Here is a 19,929-nt window from a genome sequence, read left to right as displayed (position 1 = left end):
GTGGGAGACCTGCCCAGCCGCGGGTATGGAGTGATGGGCGAGATCCGGCGGCAGGGCAAGCTCTGCGATGTGACGCTCAAGGTGCGGCCCGGCCCCCGGGGGCGGCGGGGGCGAGGGAGCGCCGGAGGGGTCGGAGCGGGGCTGGGAGAGCTCGGAGCCCCAGGGACACCGAGGGAACCCCCGGTCCCTGATGGGGATGAGGGACCCCGACCCCTCAGGGGGCTCAGAGAGCTCGAGGGACCCGCCCGGCTCCTGAGGGGGGAGCGGGACCCCTGAGGAGGGCGCGGCTTTTGGGGAGGGGGAGGCTGAGGGAGCATCTGGGGGTCCCTGAGGGGGGCAGAGGGTGCCCCACAGCCTTTGAGGCGGGCTGAGGGATCCCTCCATCCCCATTCCTGGGGGATCTGAGGGACTTCAGCTTCTGCAGAGGGCTCTTGAGGAACCCCCAGACCCCTGAGGAGGGACCCCAGCCCTTAACAGAGGGGGCTGAGGGACCCCAGCCTCACAAGGGGGAACCCCCCAGACCCATTCCTGGGGACTCAGCTTCTGGAGAGGGGACTTGAGGAACCCCCAGACCCATGAGGAGGGACCCCAGCCCTTAACAGAGGGGGCTGAGGGACCCCCCAGTCTCTTTTGCAGAGGGAAAGCGGCAGCTGGAGCTCCCCCAGACCCCTCTGGTGGGGGATAAAGGGGGCAGGAGCTGAGGTCCCCCCCAAACCCCCTCATTGTGGGGTGTCAGGGGTGTTGGACCTCCCCAGCCCTGCGGGGTCTCAGAGGATCCAGGTTTAGGGACCAACCTCTGGGTACCTTTCCCTAGGAAACCATTATTCCTTTATGGGAACATCCCTTGTTAGCATTCAAAGGAATTTAATCCAAATTAATCAAAACCAACCAATCCAGGAGCGTGGTGAGCGCTCAGGACCGTGTCCCTGCCTCTGCTGGGGGGGCTGGCAGGGTGTCCTGCGCAGGCAGGAGCTGCTGGAATCCCTCAGGATTGCAGCCTCGCAGGAGCTGGTGGGCTGGGAGCAGCTCTGAGTCACTGCACAATTAACTCTGCGCTTTAATTAACCGCGAAGGTACTGCCAGCCTACTCAGCCTCCTGAAACCTGCCGGGGATGTGGGGTGGGGAGCGTTCCACGGGCACGGGAGGAGGGGCTGAGGCTGGGATCCTCCTTGGAGAGCTCCTTCCTTCTGCAGGGTGATGTTGGTGACAGCGTGCGCTGCAATTGGGTGGCAAAGCTGGTTTGGGGTGCAGAGTGCAGTGGGTTTAGGATTACACTGGGTGTTGGTGTGGCAGGAGAAGATGGCCAGATCCTGGCAGTCCCACGTTTCTGGGAGACAATAAGAGGAGGTTTAGGATCCCGGTCTTATCTTGGACAAATTCCTCAGCATTGTTTCTAAAATTCCTGTGAATAATTATCCATTTCTGTGGATTCTCCATAGCAAAGAGCTGTTTCAATCCTCTTTATCCCTACAGAGGTTTAAGACATAATATGTTTTAAAGGAAGATCAAAACCATCACAGACCTGTTTGGGATGGAAGGGACCTTAAAGATCATCCAGTGCCACCCCTTGGATGGGCAGGGACACCTCCCACTGTCCCAGGCTGCCCCAAGCCCCATCCAGCCTGGCCTTGGACATTCCAGGGATCCAGGGGCAGCCCCAGCTGCTCTGGGAATTCCATCCCAGCCCCTCCCCACTCTCACAGGGAACAATTCCTTCCCAAAATCCCCAAGACAGATTCCAGCAGCGCCTGCCTCGTTGTCAGTCCTCTGTCCCTGTTGTTTCCAGCTTTCCCTCCTACACCCACAGCTTGGAATTCCAAGCATTTCATTCATTTCTCTTGAGTCATGCTGTGAGAATATCCCACCCTGAGCTGCCTCTGCCCCTGGCCATCCCCTCTCCCAGGGCCCATGTGGTTCTGGGCTTAGTGCAGCCAAACCTTCCCTGCCCATTCCCATTCCCAAACCAGCCTGGCTGCTCCAGCTGCTGGGGCTCTAAGCAGGAGTTTGTCCCACCTGGAAGTTGGAGGTGCCTTTGGATCACTCAGACCCCCCAGACTCAGCCAGCACAACCTGTCCTGGCTCAGGAATGTTTTCCCACTGGAAATCCAGGCTGGGTTTCCAGCAGGGACAGAGTTTGGGTGATTCTTACCCAGAATAAGGAAGGAATGTGAAGGCCCTGGAGCTGCTGCAGGGCTGGAGCCAGGCTGGGAGAGCTGGGAATGTTCCCCTGGAGAGGAGAAGCTCCAGGGAGAGCTCAGAGCCCCTGGCAGGGCCTGGAGGGGCTCCAGGAGAGCTGGAGAGGGACTGGGGACAAGGCATGGAGGGACAGGACACAGGGAATGGCTCCCAGTGCCAGAGGGCAGGGATGGGTGGGAGATTGGGAATTGGGAATTCCTGGCTGGGATGGAATTCCCAGAGCAGCTGGGGCTGCCCCTGGATCCCTGGCAGTGCCCAAGGCCAGGCTGGAGCAGCCTGGGACAGTGGGAGGTGTCCCTGCCATGGCAGGGGTGGCACTGGATGATCCATCCCATTCCCACCCATTCCAGCCCATTCCAGGATTCTCAGATAAAAGCTTTGGGAAATATTCCAAGTCCATCCCAGAGGAACCTCCAGGTGGATCCTGATGCTCCCACACCACTGCAGTGAATTTATTCTCCTTTTTTCCTTCCCCTTTTTTCCACTCCTGCTACTTTTTGTCTGCCCCATCTCTAAACCAAGAAGCTTCCAAGCACCCCTTTGTCCCAGAAGTTGGGTCTTGATGTGCCCAATGCTCTGCCTCATGGATTTGGGAACTCTTTTGGGGGATTTCTTTTCTCTCCCTGTCTCTTTAACAGCTGCAGGTCAGGGCTGCTCCTGATGTTCCCTCAGAGCTCCCTTTGGAGCCTCTCCGAAATGTTTAATTAAATATTCATTTGCTAGGAGCACACATGGATGGACTGCAGGGAGGAGGGGAGGGAGGAGACACACCTCAGGCTGTGGTTAGTCCTTTTCCTTTGGAAAAAAAAATCAGAATTTTTGCTTAGCAAAGCCACATTTCTGCTTTCTTTGAGAACCACTGGGCTGGGCATTGGTGTGGCCATAAAATAACCAAGGCAGCCCTTCTCTCCCAGCTGTGTTCTGGGAGGGGAAGCTGTGCTTTCCTCCTCATCCAGTCCTGGTGGTGATGGGAAAGGTGATGGAGGTTCCACAGGGGCAGGGGTTTCACACCAGGCCTGGAATAATCAATCATGGACAGAGCAGAAATGAGGCTCTGAGCCTTTTTTTCTTCTAATTCGGTGGGTTTGAAGCTTTGAACTCCAGCTGTGGACAAGCCAAAGGTCAGAATTCCTCTCTCAGAACTTCTCCTCCTTATTTTTAGTGGATTTCCAGTCTTTTTCCCTTCACAGCTCGCAGCTAAACACTGCAAAACCCCAAGAGAATTCCAGCTCAAGCGTTCATTCCCTGAGCTGCAGATCCTGATGTGATCTTTGCCAGCACAAAAGAAGCTCCTCAGTGCTGGTGTTCTTCCTGAGCATTGTTTCTGGAATTGTTTCATCCCTGCAGGATGAAAGCAGCCTGGGCAGTTTTGTTTTGTGGGATTTGTTCTGTGTCTGTGCTCCAGGCCGGGTCCGGGCGCTCTCCAGGGACACATCAGAGGCTGCTGGAATGCAGAAACCAGGGCAAGCAGATCCATCCTATTCCTTCCTTACAAATGAACAGGGAATCAATCCCTTCCCAGCTCGGGGAGAATGATCCAAGTGCTAGGCTGGCACCTCCAGAAATCCTGGCCAAGCTGTGGCAAGAGGGAAGGGTTGTGCCTCCCCAAATCCTTGGAGAGCAGAGTTGATGTGAGCTCCTCCTGTGGATCTGAGCCACTCCAATGCCATTTTTCCATGACTAACTCCAAGACTAATGAGAAAAGTCTCCTAAAATATAACCCAGGTCTGGCAAACTGAAATAATTCCCAGCTGTGCAGAGGGTACAATATTTAATATTTGCTTTGTGTCCAATCCCAATGGCACCAACAGGTCATAGCCCTGGTGCCTTCTCTCCCATCCTGATCCCAGTTTTTCCAGAGCAGACTGTTAACTCCAACTCCCCCAGACTGGAGCAGTTGCACCCCTGAGAGCTGATGCAGAGGTGGAGGAGCCTCTGGAAAAGTGGAATTCCAGACAGCTCAGCCTGCCTGCCTGATCCCAGCAGGATCCTTGGAAACAGTGCCTGGCTGTGCTGCAGATGTTGCAGCATGTTTGGGAGATCCTCCAGGAAAACAGGCCTGGAAAGAGAGGGAATATCTGTTTTATGGGAGAGATTGGAAGAGCAGATGATGCACTGTGCACAGGAGAGCTGCAGGTGAGGATGTGATTCCAACCTTGGCACCCAGCAGATGGGAATTCTTTGGGATTCTGCCTGGATGTGATTCCCCCGAGCTCTTGGCTGCTGTCTGCTCTCCCCTTGCAGAAATATGAGGATTTTTAGTTCCAGGATAACACAGAATTCCTTTTTGCTGTCCCTAGAGGAGCATTGAGGAGGGCAGGGCTGGAGCTGATCCCCTTAGGATGCTCCCTGTCCCTGTGGGGAGGGGAGGAACTGGAATTCCAAAAAGCAGTTGGGTTTCTCTGAGCTGGCAGGGAATTCTCTGGGAGTTTGGCTTTGTTGTACATCCAGAGGGGATGTGTCCTCTGCTTCAAAGGAACTGGTCACCATTGTCATGGAATCCTGGAATGCTCTGGGCTGGAGGGACCTTCAGGATCATCCCATTCCCACCCCTGCCATGGCAGGGACACCTCCCACCATCCCAGGCTGCTCCAAGCCCCAATGTCCAGCCTGGACTGGGACATTCCAGCCAGGGATTCCCAATTCCCATTATCCCACCCATCCCTGCCCTCTGGCAGTGGGAGCCATTCACAATTCCCTCTTTCCTGCTGCCCCCACTGGGGGATCAGCCCAGGGCATGGAGGGGGTTCTGGCCAGGGAATGTGGAGCTCCTCATCCACCAACAGCCCCAAATCCTTCCCTTCTCATTGTCCCCCTTGTCCCCCCAGCCTGGATTTGTGTTTGGAATTGTCCTGGCAAAACAGGGCTGGGATGGATTGGATGCCAACTCTGCCCTCAGTGCCAGCATCCCACAGAAAAGATGGATTTGGGGTTTTCTGAGACCTCTGCAGCACAAAACTGAGCGAGTTCTCAGCGCTGCAGGGTGGTGACGTCAGGAACACAAGAAATGCCTTTCTCCCACCTACACCCTTTTCCTTGGAGAAAGGCTCCTTGTGCCCTGGAATGTGTTAGCTTGTGGGGCTGTGGGGGTGTCCAGGGCCAGATTCCTTTGTCACCCACTCAGAAGGGAATTCCAGGATTGCTGGGCTCAGGAGGGATGCTTGCAAAGCTCCTACTTCTGGAAGACAGAATCTTTGGCCTTAAAAGCAAAGGACCTAAAATTATAAATTGTAAAACAGAACATCCTGGAATGGTATTGATGCCTCAGGTTTGAGCTTTTATATTTTCAGATTCTGTGCTGCTTTAGTGTGTGGCTCTGAGCTTCACATCAGGGCGTGGTGAGCTCTGTGCACAGAGCAGGGAGACAAAACAATTCCTGCTCCAGCTGGGCACCAAGGACAAATGATCCAAATCTCAGCCCAAGAGCACAAACATCGTGGGCTGGAGAGAGAAAAACAAGCAGGGTGGGACTGCAGGGGCTAAAGCTGGAATGGGACAATGAACTGCAAGATGCAAATGGAGCAGAACTGATCCCAGGGAGAGACCCCGGGAGCGCTCGTGCATTTTGGGGCCATTTTGGTTCATCTTGGGTGCAGCCCTGGCTGGGCTCTGGTGCTGCCCAAGGTGCATCCATGGAGGGTTTTGAATAAATCCCTGCTTTATTCTTTAGCTCTGCCCAGCCTCTGCTCTAGTCAGCCTCACAAGGCATCAAGAAGAGGATGAGCTCTTTCCCACTTTCTCCTTAGGTGCCTCCATCAGGAAAGTGCATTAATTTACTCATGGAAAGGGAGAGCCTTTGGCTCTGGAGGTAGGGAGCCCTTTTTGGGAAAGAAGATATGAGGATGAGCTGAATGGACTCATCCTTGGCAGGATTTTCCATATTCCACAGGAAGATCTTGTCCTTTGCCTGCAGCAGGAAGTGCAGCTGTTCCCTGGGGACTCTCCATGAAGCGCTGATGGAATGAACACAATGATGCTCTTAGAGCAGAGATCCCAATTTCTCCACCTCCCCAAGGGCTCTCCACCATTCCAGGAGCAAATTGCAAAGAGAAGGAATCCCAGCTTTCGCCTTGTCCAGCACCAGGGAGTATTTCCCAGGCTCTGGATCTCACTGCTCACAGGGACCATTCCCAGTCTGGCAGCAGTGGGCAATCCCAGGCCCAAGGAAGGGATTTCATCCCAGTGGTGATTTGTCCCAGCTGTCCTTATCCCACAGGAGTCCTGCAGGATGCCTGGGCGTGTTTGCTCTGCAGGGCCCAGCTGTGTAGGAGATCATGAGGCTGTTTGGATGCAGCTCCTGTGGTGCAGCCCTGGAGAGGTTCCTGCTGGAACCCTTCTGCCCTTGCACAGGGACTGGGCCATGGAATCGTGGAATGGTTGAGGTTGGAAAAGCCCTCCTGGGTCGCTGAGTCCAGCCATGACCCAGCAGTGCCAAGGCCACCCCTGACCGTGTCCCCAAGTGCCACATCCGCAGGGATGTCACATCCCACCAGGGATGGGGAGCCACCACTGCCCTGGGCTGTCCCTTCCAAGGCCTCACCTCCTTTTCCATGAGGAAACTTTCCCAGTTTCCAACCTGAACCCCCTGGCCCAGCCTGAGGCCGTTCCCTCTGCTCCTGTCCCTGTTCCCTGGGATAAGATCCCAGATCCCCCCAGCTGTCCCCTCCTGGCAGGAGCTGTGCAGAGCCACAAGGTCCCCCACAGATCCCCCTTTTCTCCAGGCTGAGCCCCTTCCCAGCTCCCTCAGGAATTCTCCAGCCCCTTCCCAGCTCCATTCCCTTCCCTGGACACCCTCCAGCTCCTCAATGTCACTCTTGTCACGAGGGGCCCAGAGCTGCCACCTGGGCTCTGTAAATTACAGTTATTTTCTGAAATAAGGGCCTTTTTCTCCTCCTTGGGTCACACTACAGACTTGGGGTTTGAGTAAATACAACCTTGGTGTTGAAATTCCTGTTATCTTTAGTTATAAAGATAATTTTGCCTATAAATAGAAGGTCACTGTATGCATTTGAAGCAGGTGTTTCAATTTAAGAGGTGCCTGTTCAATTTTAGCACCACGTTTCATTTATTAAAAAGCTGAAATGAGATTTGGGCAGTTGTGATTTTTGGCAGCTTGGGCTTAGGGGGAAATGAAAGTCGAGTAAAATGTTGCTTTTCTTGCACACTCAGCCTGAATGGGAGCACTCATGCAAACAAACCAAATGAACTGTTCCAGTTGGAGTGAATTCCTTACAGGATTTCAGAGATAAGAGGAGGCCTTGTTCTCTCACCTTTCAGAAACAGCAGAAGGAAAACTGGAGTGTTTCTGTGCGTTGGGATGTTTGAGACACACAGGAAGGGATTTCCCAGCAGCGTGGAGGGGTATCAGTAATGGGATTTATTATTGATAAATCACTGGGTTGGGCCAGGAATGGGCAAGGGATGGGCTGGAAGTGCTGGAGCTGCTGAGCAGGGAGGGTTCCTGAGCCCCCAGGCTGGAATGGGGACAGGCCAAGCAGCAGAATTGTCCCTGTGGTCACCCAGCCTGTGGCTGCTCCTGTGCTGTGGGAATCAGAAAGATAGAAATCCTCACAAACACAACAGAGTTTGGTTTACAGTCTTAGAAGAAGCCTAAATTGATGTGAAAGCAAGGTACACAGACACTGAACAGAGAAATCATCAACTCATGTTTCTATAAGTTATATACATCTGTAACTTTCTATAAGTTATATCCATAACTTTCTATAAGTTGTGTTTCTATAAGTTATATATATAACTTATGTTTCTGTAGTTATAAGTAAGAATATACCTTAAATGAGTAAGAAACTGTATTAGATAAGGTGATGAAGGGTTTTATAATATAATAATATAGTAATATAATTATATAGAATGAACTGAGTTTAGATGTTATAATAGAAATATATGTGTATACATATAATAAGACCTTGTTAGACAAAAGTATCCACAATAGAGTAGAAAAAATAAAAGTCATAAGAAAACAGTAATAAAAAGGTAAAAAAATAGAAGTAATAAAAAAACCAAAACATACTCTATAGCAACTGTCCATTGGATTAGAAGGTTATATACTCTCTTCCAACAAAGAATTTATTACCATCTTAGACTATGGCTGACTACTTACTATCTTATAAATCTCATCACCTTTGAGACTGATGTTATCTAAACAATAAATCATTCTTAATCTGATCATAATCCCATCCCTTCCATAAATACAACAACACCTGCACTGTGCCAGCCCTTCCCACTGGGAATTCCCAAACCCAGAGCTCCAGCAGAGTGTCCTGAGGGATTTCCCTGTCCTGGGCAGCACCTGGGGACACAGAGAGTCCTCACCTGGCAGGGGGGAGGGAATGAAAACCCCAGGGATGTGGGGAGGAGCTGTCAGCTCCCAGGTTCTGGATTCACTTCCCCTTATGGCCTTGCCTTATGAAATTTGCTGTATTTTTGTGTTTCTAAAGCTCTGGCCAGGCTGGGGTTTGTGCTCTCTGTGTGAAGTCAGGGTGGGAAGCTGCTCTGCCAACATTCCTTCCTCTCCAGGGCCTGGAGCTCCATCCCATCGTGGGATGCTGCATGTTGGAATGCAAAATGCTGGGAGCTCGCAGAACTTTGGGCCTGGAAGCCAAAGCTTAGAATTAAACCCAGGATTTGATCTGAGATCTGGAAAAGGATTCCCAACTGAAGTGCTAGAAACCAGAATGTGGATTTGTAGTTTAAAGCAGAGACACGTTAAACTAAGTAAAGGGATGTTTAGAGGTTTAGAGTTCAAAATATAAAAATAAAAGCAGTTACAGAGGTAAACAAGAAGTGTAGAATGCAGTACTATAGGTTTGTGTGCCATAACATGACTGGCTAAGAAGGCTTACACTGTAGCATAAGACAAAAGATTTAAGGAGGATATAATATTAATATTTAGGATATAATTAAGGATATCATATTTAAGGACAAAATATTTAAGGTCAACAACATAAATATCCTTGTTGGCAATGTTTTATTGGTCAATAAATCCTTAAAAGATCTTTAACTGAGGGTTTTGTGACCCTGTGAGCCGTGCAGTGAAGGTGTGAGCTGAGCTCGCCCTTCCTGCCTGTGTAGAAGACAAGAAAATAAATCACATCATCAAAACCAACTCAAAGTTCCTGTCTCAGATTCCTTCCAAAGCTCCCCACAGGTGAATTGTCCCACTGCAGGGAGTCCCTGGAGCAGTGGCTGGTGCTGATCCCTTCTCCTCCCTGCTCTAGGTGGGGGACCACAAGTTCAGCGCTCACCGGATCGTGCTGGCAGCGTCCATCCCCTACTTCCACGCCATGTTCACCAACGACATGATGGAGTGCAAGCAGGATGAGATTGTCATGCAGGGCATGGATCCCAGGTAAAACTGCCAGGGGAAATCCCAGGGACCACAACTGCCCTGCCTCGCTGTGTGTGCAAGGCTCAAAGCCTGTTCCCATGTGAGTGATCCCACGGAGCGTCCTGCTGTTGGCAGAGTGCTGTTCCAGCTGGAGTTCAGTGCATTTTCTGCCCTTTCTCCCTGCTTTCAGTGCTCTGGAGGCTCTGATCAACTTTGCCTACAACGGTCACCTGGCCATAGACCAGCAGAATGTGCAGTCCCTGCTCATGGGGGCGAGTTTCCTGCAGCTGCAGAACATCAAGGACGCTTGCTGCGCCTTCCTCAGGGAGAGGTGAGTGGGGCTGGGGGGATCCCAGCAGCGAGGTTCTGTCACCTGTGTCCAGCTTGGGAGCAGCAGGATGTGTCCTTCTAGCAGGATGAGGAGTGTGCATCCCAAAACTTGGCATCTGTAGAGTTATGGAACACAAAATGGGTTGGGAGGGGTCTTAAAGCCCATCCCATTCACCCCTGCCATGGCAGGGACACCTCCCACTGTCCCAGGCTGCTCCAAGCCCCAGTGTCCAGCCTGGCCCTGGACACTTCAGGGACCCAGGGGCAGCCACAGCTGCTCTGGGAATTCCATCCCAGCCCCTCCCCACCCTCCCAGCCAGGAATTCCTCATTCCCAATCTCCCATCCATCCCTGCTCTCTGGCAGTGGGAAGCCATGCCCCCTTCTCCCACCATTCTCATTCCCTTCAGAATAACCCATCACTCCTTTATGGGCACGCAGTAAAAGACCTTGGCCAAGCACAGGAATCAAAACTCAGATCAAAACTGAGGAGACATTTCCCTTTTTGAGAGCCCATCCTGGCAGGAATTGCCCTTCCTGCTGCTATGTGTGCTAATGGGGAGAAACACAGTGTCTCAGCCCAGGAGCTGGACAGGAAACTGTGGCACAGCCCTAAATTGGTCCCAGGTTTTTCAATTTCCTCACTGGTGTTTGGCTGTGAGGCTGTTCCAGCAGCATGGTGTGGAAATGGAAAGCTGGGACACTCTTTGTCCACGTTCCACATGGATTCTGCCAGGGAGTCTGATGTGTTCACTTTTCTCTGTGGGGTGATGTTAAACACACCCACCAAATACAGGGATTGGCCACCAAAATTCTCAAAAAATCCACCAGGAGCAGCCAGGTGTCCTAAGTGAAGTCCTGGCTTTGAGTGCACAGCTGCCAGTTTGGTTAATAACCAAAAATCAGTGGGTTCTGGCCACCCTGGAGAGCTGGGACCTGGACACTGAGCTCTCCTTCTTAAGGGCAATTGAGAATTGGGATATTTTTAGGCAGCTGTGTTGTAACCAAGCCCTGAGAGTCACGCTCATGTGACAGTTCCCAACCCAGCAGCACAAGGACCTGGAGCTGCTGCAGGGCTGGAGCCAGGCTGGGAGAGCTGGGAATGTTCCCCTGGAGAGGAGAAGCTCCAGGGAGAGCTCAGAGCCCCTGGCAGGGCCTGGAGGGGCTCCAGGAGAGCTGGAGAGGGACTGGGGACAAGGCATGGAGGGACAGGACACAGGGAATGGCTCCCAGTGCCAGAGGGCAGGGATGGGTGGGAGATTGGGAATTGGGAATTCCTGGCTGGGAGGGTGGGGAGGAACTGGCACAGGGTGCCCAGGGAAGCTGTGGATGCTCCCAGAGACACCTGGATCTATCCAATGCCTCTTTGGCAGAAACATGGAGATATTTGTGTTTCCATCCTCTGGCTCTGCCTTGGATTCACCTGGAGCTCCCTGTGCAGGTCAGCTCCTGGGTGAGGGGACACTTGTGACCGTGTTCACAGGGGTCTCAGGATGAGGGAAGAGACGAGGATCTGACTCCATGTTTCAGAAGGCTTGATTTATTGTTTTATGATATATATTATATTGAAACTATACTAAAAGAATAGAAGAAAGGATTTCATCAGAAGGCTAGCAAGGAATAGAAAAAGAAAGAATGAATAACAAAAGCTTGTGGCTTGCACAGAGAGTCCAAGCCAGCTGGACTGTGATTGGCCATTAATTAGAAACAACCACATGAGACCAATCACACATGCACCTGTTGCATCCCACAGCAGCAGATAATCAATGTTTACATTTTGTTCCTGAGGCCTCTCAGCTTCTCAGGAGAAAAAATCCTAAGGAAAGGATTTTTCATAAAAGATGTCTGTGACAGACGCTGGAGAGGACAGGACACATCTTCCACTGCACTGTGTGTCCTCCTGTGCTTCCCAGAATCCTGGGATGGTTTGGGTTGGAAGGGACCTGAAATCCCATCCCATTGCATCCCTGCCATGGCTGGGACACCTCCCACTGTCCCAGCCTGCTCCAAGCCCCAATGTCCAACCTTGGACGCTCTCAGGGATCCAGGAGCAGCCATCTTCTCCTCCATTATCCTGACATTCCTGTTCTCTCCTGCTCCCCTTTCCAGGCTTCACCCCAAGAACTGCCTGGGTGTGCGGCAGTTTGCAGAGACCATGATGTGCACGGTGCTCTACGATGCTGCCAACAGCTTCATCCACCAGCACTTCGTGGAGGTCTCCATGTCCGAGGAGTTCCTGGCCCTGCCCTTTGAGGATGTCCTGGAGCTCGTTTCCAGGGATGAGCTCAACGTGAAGTCTGAAGAGCAGGTGGGTGCCTGGGGTGGGGCTTGGCCAAGGAAGGTTTGACCTTGAGGGGTTCCTTGCTGCTTGGGAGTGGAATGGGAATGGGAATTGTCCTGTTCCTGGGCTGAGTGAAGCTGAGATGTCCTGGCTCAGTGGGGACACTCAGAGGTGCTGGACAGAGCTGTGATGGTTTCCTGTGCCTGTTCCTACAGAAACACGAGGCAGGGCTTTTTTAGGATCACAGAAACCTCAGAGAGCATCGAGTCCAACACTTCCCCCAGCACTGCCAAGGCCACCACTGACCAATGTCTCCAAGTGCCACATCCACATGGCTTTTAAATCCCTGCAGGGATGGGGACTCCACCATGCCCTGGGCAGCCCTTCCCATGAAGGAATTTTTCCAAATTCCCACCTAAACCTCTGCTGGGACAACGTGAGGCTGTTTCCTCTCCTCCTGTCCCTTGTTCCCCAGGAGAAGAGCTGGAATCCCACCTGGCTGCACCCTCCTGTCAGGGAGTTTGTGGGAGTGAGAGGAGTTTAGGGTGTTCCCACAGCCTTGAGAATCCATCAGTGTGGGCTGGCAGTGAGCAGGGAAAACAGAGCCTGTCCTTGAGCCTGGAAATCTGTCCTGCTGTTCCTGAGGAGGTGACAAAGGCAGGGCACACCTCCAGCTTCTCCTTGTAGGGTAAAAATGTGCTTCTTAATCAGGCTAAGGGAGGGAGGGGAATCTGCCCCACATTCCAGCCACGTTCCTGTGTCATACCAAGAATTCCTCACTGTGTTTTTCCCAGAGCAGGTAGGATCCAAAGAGTCCATCCTGAGGACATTTCCCCTTGCCCTGGCAACTTCCAACCCCACCCTTCAGAAATTCCAGTAGCACCCTGCAGTGGGGAAGAAAGTTGTTTGGGGTTTTTAATCCCTGTGGTGCTGTTGGAGAAGCATTTCTGCACTGGAAAGTTTGGGAATTGTGTTGGGAGAGACTCCAGATGCCACTATGCAAGAAAGAGATGATGATTTGTTCTGGTCAGGTGTAAAGGCTGCAATAACTTTAATGGGGAGTCCTGTGAACCCAGGAATGTGGATCCCAAATTAAGCTGGGACTGGAGCACCAGGATCCTTCTGTAGCTGGAGCCATCCAGTGGGGCATCAGAGAGGGGCTTCAGTGTCCCCTCCAGTGTCTGGGATGGAGCCTGAAGGGACCAGCTCAGCTCCAGGTGTCTCCAGTGCAGTCATCCAGAGATGGATCCCTCTCATCAAACCTGTCTCCTGGTTTCTCATGGAGCAGCATCCTTCCCAGTTTGCAGGTTTCTGTCACTAAATAAACACAGGTTTGTGTTCTGTGCCACCTCCTCTGCCAAAATCCTCCTTGCAGCTCCCTCATCTTCCTGAAAACTTCTGTGCCTGAATGTCCCATCCCACAGGATAGGAGATTGGGATTGTCAGAGAGAGGGAAAGAAACCTGCATGGAGCCAGGCTGGGAGAGCTGGGAATGTTCCCCTGGAGAGGAGAAGCTCCAGGGAGAGCTCAGAGCCCCTGGCAGGGCCTGGAGGGGCTCCAGGAGAGCTGGAGAGGGACTGGGGACAAGGCATGGAGGGACAGGACACAGGGAATGGCTCCCAGTGCCAGAGGGCAGGGATGGATGGGAGATTGGGAATTGGGAATTCCTGGCTGGGATGGAATTCCCAGAGCAGCTGTGGCTGCCCCTGGATCCCTGGCAGTGCCCAAGGCCAGGCTGGAGCAGCCTGGGACAGTGGGAGGTGTCCCTGCCATGGCAGGGATGGCACTGGATGATCCTTGAGGTTCCTTCCAACCCAAACCATTCCAAGATTTCATGTCATTTCATTTCCATCTGTGAGAAATTAATTTGTAGAGAATTTTTAAAGTTTGACAGAAGGTTCACATAGAATATATTTGTATGTAAACTTTGAGATAAGAAATGTTGACTTAGGAATGCCATGGGGTAGGACAGACATTGTTGAGAGAGAAATGGAACTAGAAACAAGTTTTAAAGAAATGTTAACTTAGAAATGCCATGGAATAGGATAGATATTGTTGAGAGAAAAATGGAACTAGGAACAAGTTTTAAGGGATAGTTTTGTAAATAAGACTGGATATTTTGGAGAAGCAGAACTATGAAAGATGCATTGTAGTAGGACTCACGAGGGGTAGTTTTAGATTATTAGCTTTGAAGTATTTATAGCATAGTGTGGTAAAAGTTGGTAAGCTAAGACACACTTGTAATTAGGAAATAGTTGGTTTTTAATTGTAATAGCATGAATTATAACATCTATATTGTCTCACTCTTCACATGGGAATAAAAATGGAATAAAACTTTTTAAAACACCTCTCAGTTACCCCATTTCTGAGTCCGAAAATCCAACACCCATCCACTTGCACAACCCCTAGACTGCACCTTTCCCCTGCTGTCTCCTGGCAGGTGTTTGAAGCTGCCCTGGCGTGGATCAGGTACGAGAGGGAGCAGAGGGAGCCCTTCCTGCCCGAGCTGCTGTCCCGGATCCGGCTGCCGCTGTGCCGGCCGCAGTTCCTCAGCGACCGCGTGCAGCAGGACGACCTGGTGCGCTGCTGCCACAAGTGCAGGTGAGCCTGGGCTCAGCAGGGTGACACAGTCACATCCTGCAGCCTCTGTAGGAGCAAAGGGGGGTAGGATGGTCAGGAAGGACGGAGACAAGAGATCTCTGAATCCAGTTTCAGGGCTGGGTAGGGCCTGTGATTTGGTTTTTGCAAGGGCCTGGGTGCAGGCCTGCTGGGATTTGGGGTTTATTGCAAAGGGCCTGGGTGCAGGGCCCTGCTGGGAGCTGCCAGGCACAGCTCAGAGCAGGGCTGAGAGAAGAGAGGGGTAAAGAGGATGATAGAGAGAGAGAGAGGATGAGAGGGTAAGAGAGTGAGGTTCCCATAACAATACAATAAATCTTCTGTGTTGAATATTATAATTCTCACTAACTAATCTAGTACAAGATACAAATCCTACAGCATTTCCATACAGCCTATAAGAATCATTACATTACCATCCTGTGTTACATTTTAAACCCTAAAAACTCCTCTTTGGGTCCCTTCTGACAAGCTGGCAGGGTCTGCTCTGCCCCTTGGAGCTGCCTGCAAGCAGAGGGTGTTGTTTTATCAATAAGGGGATTACCTTCAGTCCAGCCACACCATTGTTTTCCAGTTGTTCAGTAACTGAGGGTCTCAAAGCTTGCTTGCATTTCAATCTCACTTATAGTTTCCATATTCTCAAAATCTTTTGCCAGACAATCATATTGATAAGGCTTTCCTGTTTCATCTTCCCCAACAAGTCTCAGTCTCCAGCCAGTCAGATCTCCTCTCTAACACTCCACCATTGGGTTTCAGGGATCTGGTGGATGAGGCCAAGGATTACCACCTGATGCCCGAGCGCCGGCCGCACCTGCCGGCGTTCAAGACGCGGCCGCGGTGCTGCACGTCCATCGCGGGGCTGATCTACGCCGTGGGGGGACTCAACTCAGCAGGTACCTTGCAGTGGAAAGACCACCAGGGGCTGGGTGGGATGCTGATGGGATGCTGGAATTCCCTCCTGTGGAAGCGTGGTGCAGTTTTTCCTCCTCTGTGCAGCACTTTGACCCTCCCAGTGACACCCTCAGGGTGGTTGTGCCCATAGTTTAACATCTTCCATCTGAAATCCTGTCCAGGTGAGGCTTAGGACATATTCCTAAAGACTTTGATGGGCCTGGAGCCCCAAGCAGGACTTGCAGGGATCTCCACAATGTTGTCGGGGTTGTGGGATCACAACACTTTGACATGAGCCTCACCATGGCATAAAAAGGGAACAGAAAGTGACCAAGGAAAAACCTTCTACAGAGGAGCTGCACTCCCCGGAAGCAGCGACACCACAGATGGGACTTGCAGGTCTCTGCTGCCCCTTGGAGGACAGTGGAGGTGCCACTTCCACAGAGGGAACGTGTCCAGGCTCCTCGTGCAGAGCACGGCAGAGCTTGGAAATGTTCCCCGATCTTTTGGAGTGTGGGAACAACGGGAATTGTTCAGAGCGGCATCTCTGGGGGTGAGCAGGGATGTGTGGCTGGGAAGTGTCTCTGTGGGAGCAGGAGGGCTGGAATAGGATGTGAGAGCCCAGGATAGGACAGAGAATCCCAGAATGGTCTGGGTTGGAAGGGAGATTAAGGATCATCCTGTCACCCTATTTTTTAAGTTTTTCTAAGCCTTCTGATGTTTACATTCTTGTAACGAACTTTCTCATGTACTTCGTGTAAATAACTTACTGTTTTGCATTCTTTTATGGAGGAGGAGAAATTTGATGGACTGTTGGTTTGTCCAGTGTCACTGGAGAGGTGGCACTGTCACCCTCCAATCCACTGTCACTTTTGGAAATCTATAAATGTGAGAGTCAGGAATTAAACACCCTCTTTTTTGCCTTGGAGAGCTGCATGTCCACATCGTTTTATTTCGTGTCCTATAGTGACAATCATCCTGTTCCACTCCCTGCCATGGCAGGGACACCTTCCACTGTCCTAGGCTGCTCCAAGCCCTGTCCATCCTGGCCTTGGACAGTTCCAGGGAGCCATGTGCAGCACTTTGCACTTGGCTTTGTCAAATCTTTCCCCAGATATTTTCCCAAAGAAAAACCAGCCAAATTCCCCATGCCAACCCCATCTCTAGGCACCCCTCTACCCCCTCCCCTCACCATCCTAGGGCTTCATCAGGTCTCCCTCTTTTAATTTGAGTAGCAAATTTCTATGCAGGCGACTCCCTGAACGTGGTGGAGGTGTTTGACCCCATTGCCAACCGCTGGGAGCGGTGCCAGCCCATGGGCACGGCGCGCAGCCGCGTCGGCGTGGCCGTGCTCAACGGGCTCCTCTACGCCATCGGCGGCTACGACGGCCAGCTCCGGCTCAGCACCGTGGAGGTCTACAACCCTGACACCGACTCCTGGTCCAAAGTGGAAAGCATGAACAGTAAGAGGAGGTATGGGCAGCTCACGGGGAGGAGACTTCTGGAAAAAGCAAGGAGAAACGAGGTTGGAGGGAGAGTGGTTCTTGAAACGCAAGGAGAAATGATTTTGGAGGAAGAGTGGGGTGGCAGGTGGTGGGCGCCCAGCAGGACGTGTGTGTGTGTGTGTGTGTAGGGGGAGAAATGGGAAAGAAGCACTGGGGCAGTGTGGAGGCAGCTGGGATTTCCTTGGTTAGTTTCTGGTGCAGCCAAGTGAGGGCCGGGCTCTGTTCCCAGAGATAGGACAGGACCTCAAGAGTTCAGGTTGGATACAGGGAAAATTGCTCCTGGAAGGGGTTGTCCAGTCCTGGCCCAGGCTGTCCAGGGCAGAGGGTGTATATGCCCCTCACCAGGTTTCTCTGGAGCTCCCTCAGCCATTCCTGGTGCTCCAGCTCCTTCCCCAGCTCCATTCCCTTCTCTGGACACACTCCAGCCCCGCAATGTCTTTTTCTCTATCCACACCCAGGATTTGAGGTGCTCCTGCCATGAGCACCTTTCTCCTTTGTGAGCTCAGAGTTCAAGTGGGACTGAGCAGTTTGGAGGTGAATCCAGGGAAAAGGCACTTTGGTGGGATGCCACAGGCAGAGTGTGTGGGGTCACAGCGTTGGGGACAGGGTGACAGCAGCTCCAGCCCCCTCAGAGGGTCCTGCTGTTCCTTGCAGTGCCATGGGAACGGTGGTGCTGGATGGGCAGATCTACGTGTGTGGTGGCTACGATGGAAACTCATCCCTCAACTCGGTGGAGTCCTACTCTCCAGAAACAAACAAGTAAGAGCCCTTGGTGTCCCAGAGCTTTTCCAGAAGGTTCCCCTCCAGCATTCCATGTCCTGGCACCGCTGGGCACCTGGGCGGTGAGAATGGTTTGAATAAGGAGTGGGCAAAGGAGAGATGGTAGAATCCAGCCCCAGAAAAGCATGGAATGGTCTGTGGGAGCGCTGCTGACCTGTCCCCTCTCCCCCCAGGTGGACAGCAGTGACCCCCATGAGCTCCAACCGCAGCGCTGCCGGCGTCACCGTGTTTGAGGGCCGGATCTACGTGTCCGGAGGGCACGACGGGCTCCAGATCTTCAACAGTGTAAGGCCCTGGCCAGGGCTCAGCCCCTGCACCTCAGCACGGGGCTGCAAGGCTCTGTGTCCTGTCCCTGGGCATCCAAACAGCCCCGAGTGGTTGTGCCACCAAATTGTGTCACTTCCAGCCATAACAGAAAAACCTGAGGGGGAACAGAAGTGGCTCATTTATCCACTCAGGGACGTGGAGATGTTCTGAGGGCTGGAGCTCCTTGGATGTGGAGTCAGGCTGGGAGAGAAGAGAAGGCTCCAGAGAGCCTCTCCAGGGCCTAAAGGGGCTCCAAGAGAGCTGGAAAAGGACTGGGGACAGGGCATGGAGGGACAGGACACAGGGAATGGCTTTGAGCTGAAGGAGAGGAGGTTTAGGTGGGATATTGGGAAGTAGTTCCTGGCTGGGAGGGTGGGGAAGCCCTGGCACAGGATGCCCAGAGCAGCTGGGGCTGCCCCTGGATCCCTGGCAGTGTCCCAGGCCAGGCTGGACGGGGCTTGGAGCACCTGGGACAGTGGGAGGTGTCCCTGCCATGGCAGGGGTGGCACTGGGTGGTCTTTAAGGTCCCTTCCAACCCAAACCCCTCAGGCACCATCCCATAACAGCCAAACTTCTAACTGAAGGCTGTTCAGTCCTTTCAACTCCCTCAGCCGCTCCTGCTGCTCCAGACCTTCCCTTCCCTGATTTACCACGAGAAACCCCAAACTGCTGCAGGTTTGGAGCTGCCCCAGCACCGCAGGGGATGCCGCAGGGCGATTCCCAGGCAGCAGCAGCATCCCTGACCGTGCTCGTTCCCCCTGGCAGGTGGAGTACTACAACCCGCACACGTCCAGCTGGCACCCGGTGGCGCCCATGCTGAACAAGCGCTGCCGGCACGGCGCGGCCGCCCTGGGCAGCCGCATGTTCGTCTGCGGCGGCTACGACGGCTCCGGCTTCCTGAGCGCCGCCGAGCTCTACAGCTCCGACCAGTGGTACCTGATGGTGCCCATGAACAGCCGCCGCAGCCGCGTCTCCCTGGTGGCCAACTGCGGCCGGCTCTACGCCGTGGGCGGCTACGACGGACAGTCCAACCTCAGCTCGGTGGAGATGTACGACCCCGAGAGCGACCGCTGGACGTTCATGGCGCCCATGGTGTGCCACGAGGGCGGCGTGGGCGTGGGCTGCGTGCCGCTCCTCACCATCTGACATCACGGGGGGTTTGGGTTTGGGTTTGGGGTTTGGGGGGCGTCTCGTCTGCAGCGAGCGTGCCAGCATTTCCAGGTGCTCGATCCGAACACGAACTTGACTTGAGAGTAATCCCCACCTGTAAGATTTTGGGCTGAAGGTCCTGAAGGGTGAAATGTGGCAAGCAAAGACCCCTCGGCCTCCCCCAGAGCCGAGGCTGAGCGGATCCATCCGCCCATCGCCGGTTTTCCTGTGGTTGCACCTTTGGGAAGTGCCGTTGTGGGCTGGGGAGGGGGCCAGGCTTCATTGTGACATAAAAACAGACACTTCAAGGACTTGGAAAATCCATCTGCACCTTCTGGGAGCAGCAAAACCACCTGAGCCCTGCCAGGGGCACCAGCAGTGATTGGGGGGTCCTGGTTGCACAGGGGGTCTCCAAAGAGCACAAACACGGTGCTGTCACTTCCAGGAGCTTCTTACACAAGACACCCCCAGTTTCTCGTGCTTTCCTCAGCTTGATGTGGAAAACTTCTCCACAAGAGCCACAGGATGGAGAA

At 52.9% G+C, this 19,929-nt stretch overlaps 1 protein-coding gene across 1 annotated transcript; it reads left to right on the top strand.

The window, feature by feature from the left end:
• Nucleotides 1-33: 33 nt before the first annotated feature.
• Nucleotides 34-19,393, top strand: KLHL18 (kelch like family member 18). Its single transcript, XM_030943263.1, has 10 exons — nucleotides 34-81; nucleotides 9,433-9,563; nucleotides 9,733-9,873; nucleotides 11,981-12,179; nucleotides 14,593-14,753; nucleotides 15,522-15,658; nucleotides 16,907-17,129; nucleotides 17,816-17,920; nucleotides 18,115-18,226; nucleotides 19,013-19,393. The coding sequence occupies exons 1-10, from the start codon at nucleotides 34-36 to the stop codon at nucleotides 19,391-19,393; spliced, it is 1,638 nt and encodes a 545-aa protein (XP_030799123.1).
• Nucleotides 19,394-19,929: the final 536 nt, after the last annotated feature.

Source organism: Camarhynchus parvulus, chromosome 2 (assembly GCF_901933205.1).
Source record: "Camarhynchus parvulus chromosome 2, STF_HiC, whole genome shotgun sequence".
NCBI classification, from domain to species: Eukaryota; Metazoa; Chordata; class Aves; order Passeriformes; family Thraupidae; genus Camarhynchus; species Camarhynchus parvulus.
Note: the sequence above shows the minus strand (reverse complement) of the source record. Positions and strands in the feature narration are given on the sequence as shown.

Coding starts and splice junctions, on each gene's coding strand:
- KLHL18 (XM_030943263.1), top strand. CDS start 34: ATGGGCGAGATCCGGCGGCAGGGCAAGCTCTGCGATGTGACGCTCAAG. Junction 17,130..17,815: donor AGCATGAACAGTAAGAGGAG/GTATGGGCAGCT, acceptor TGTTCCTTGCAG/TGCCATGGGAACGGTGGTGC. Junction 18,227..19,012: donor GGCTCCAGATCTTCAACAGT/GTAAGGCCCTGG, acceptor TCCCCCTGGCAG/GTGGAGTACTACAACCCGCA.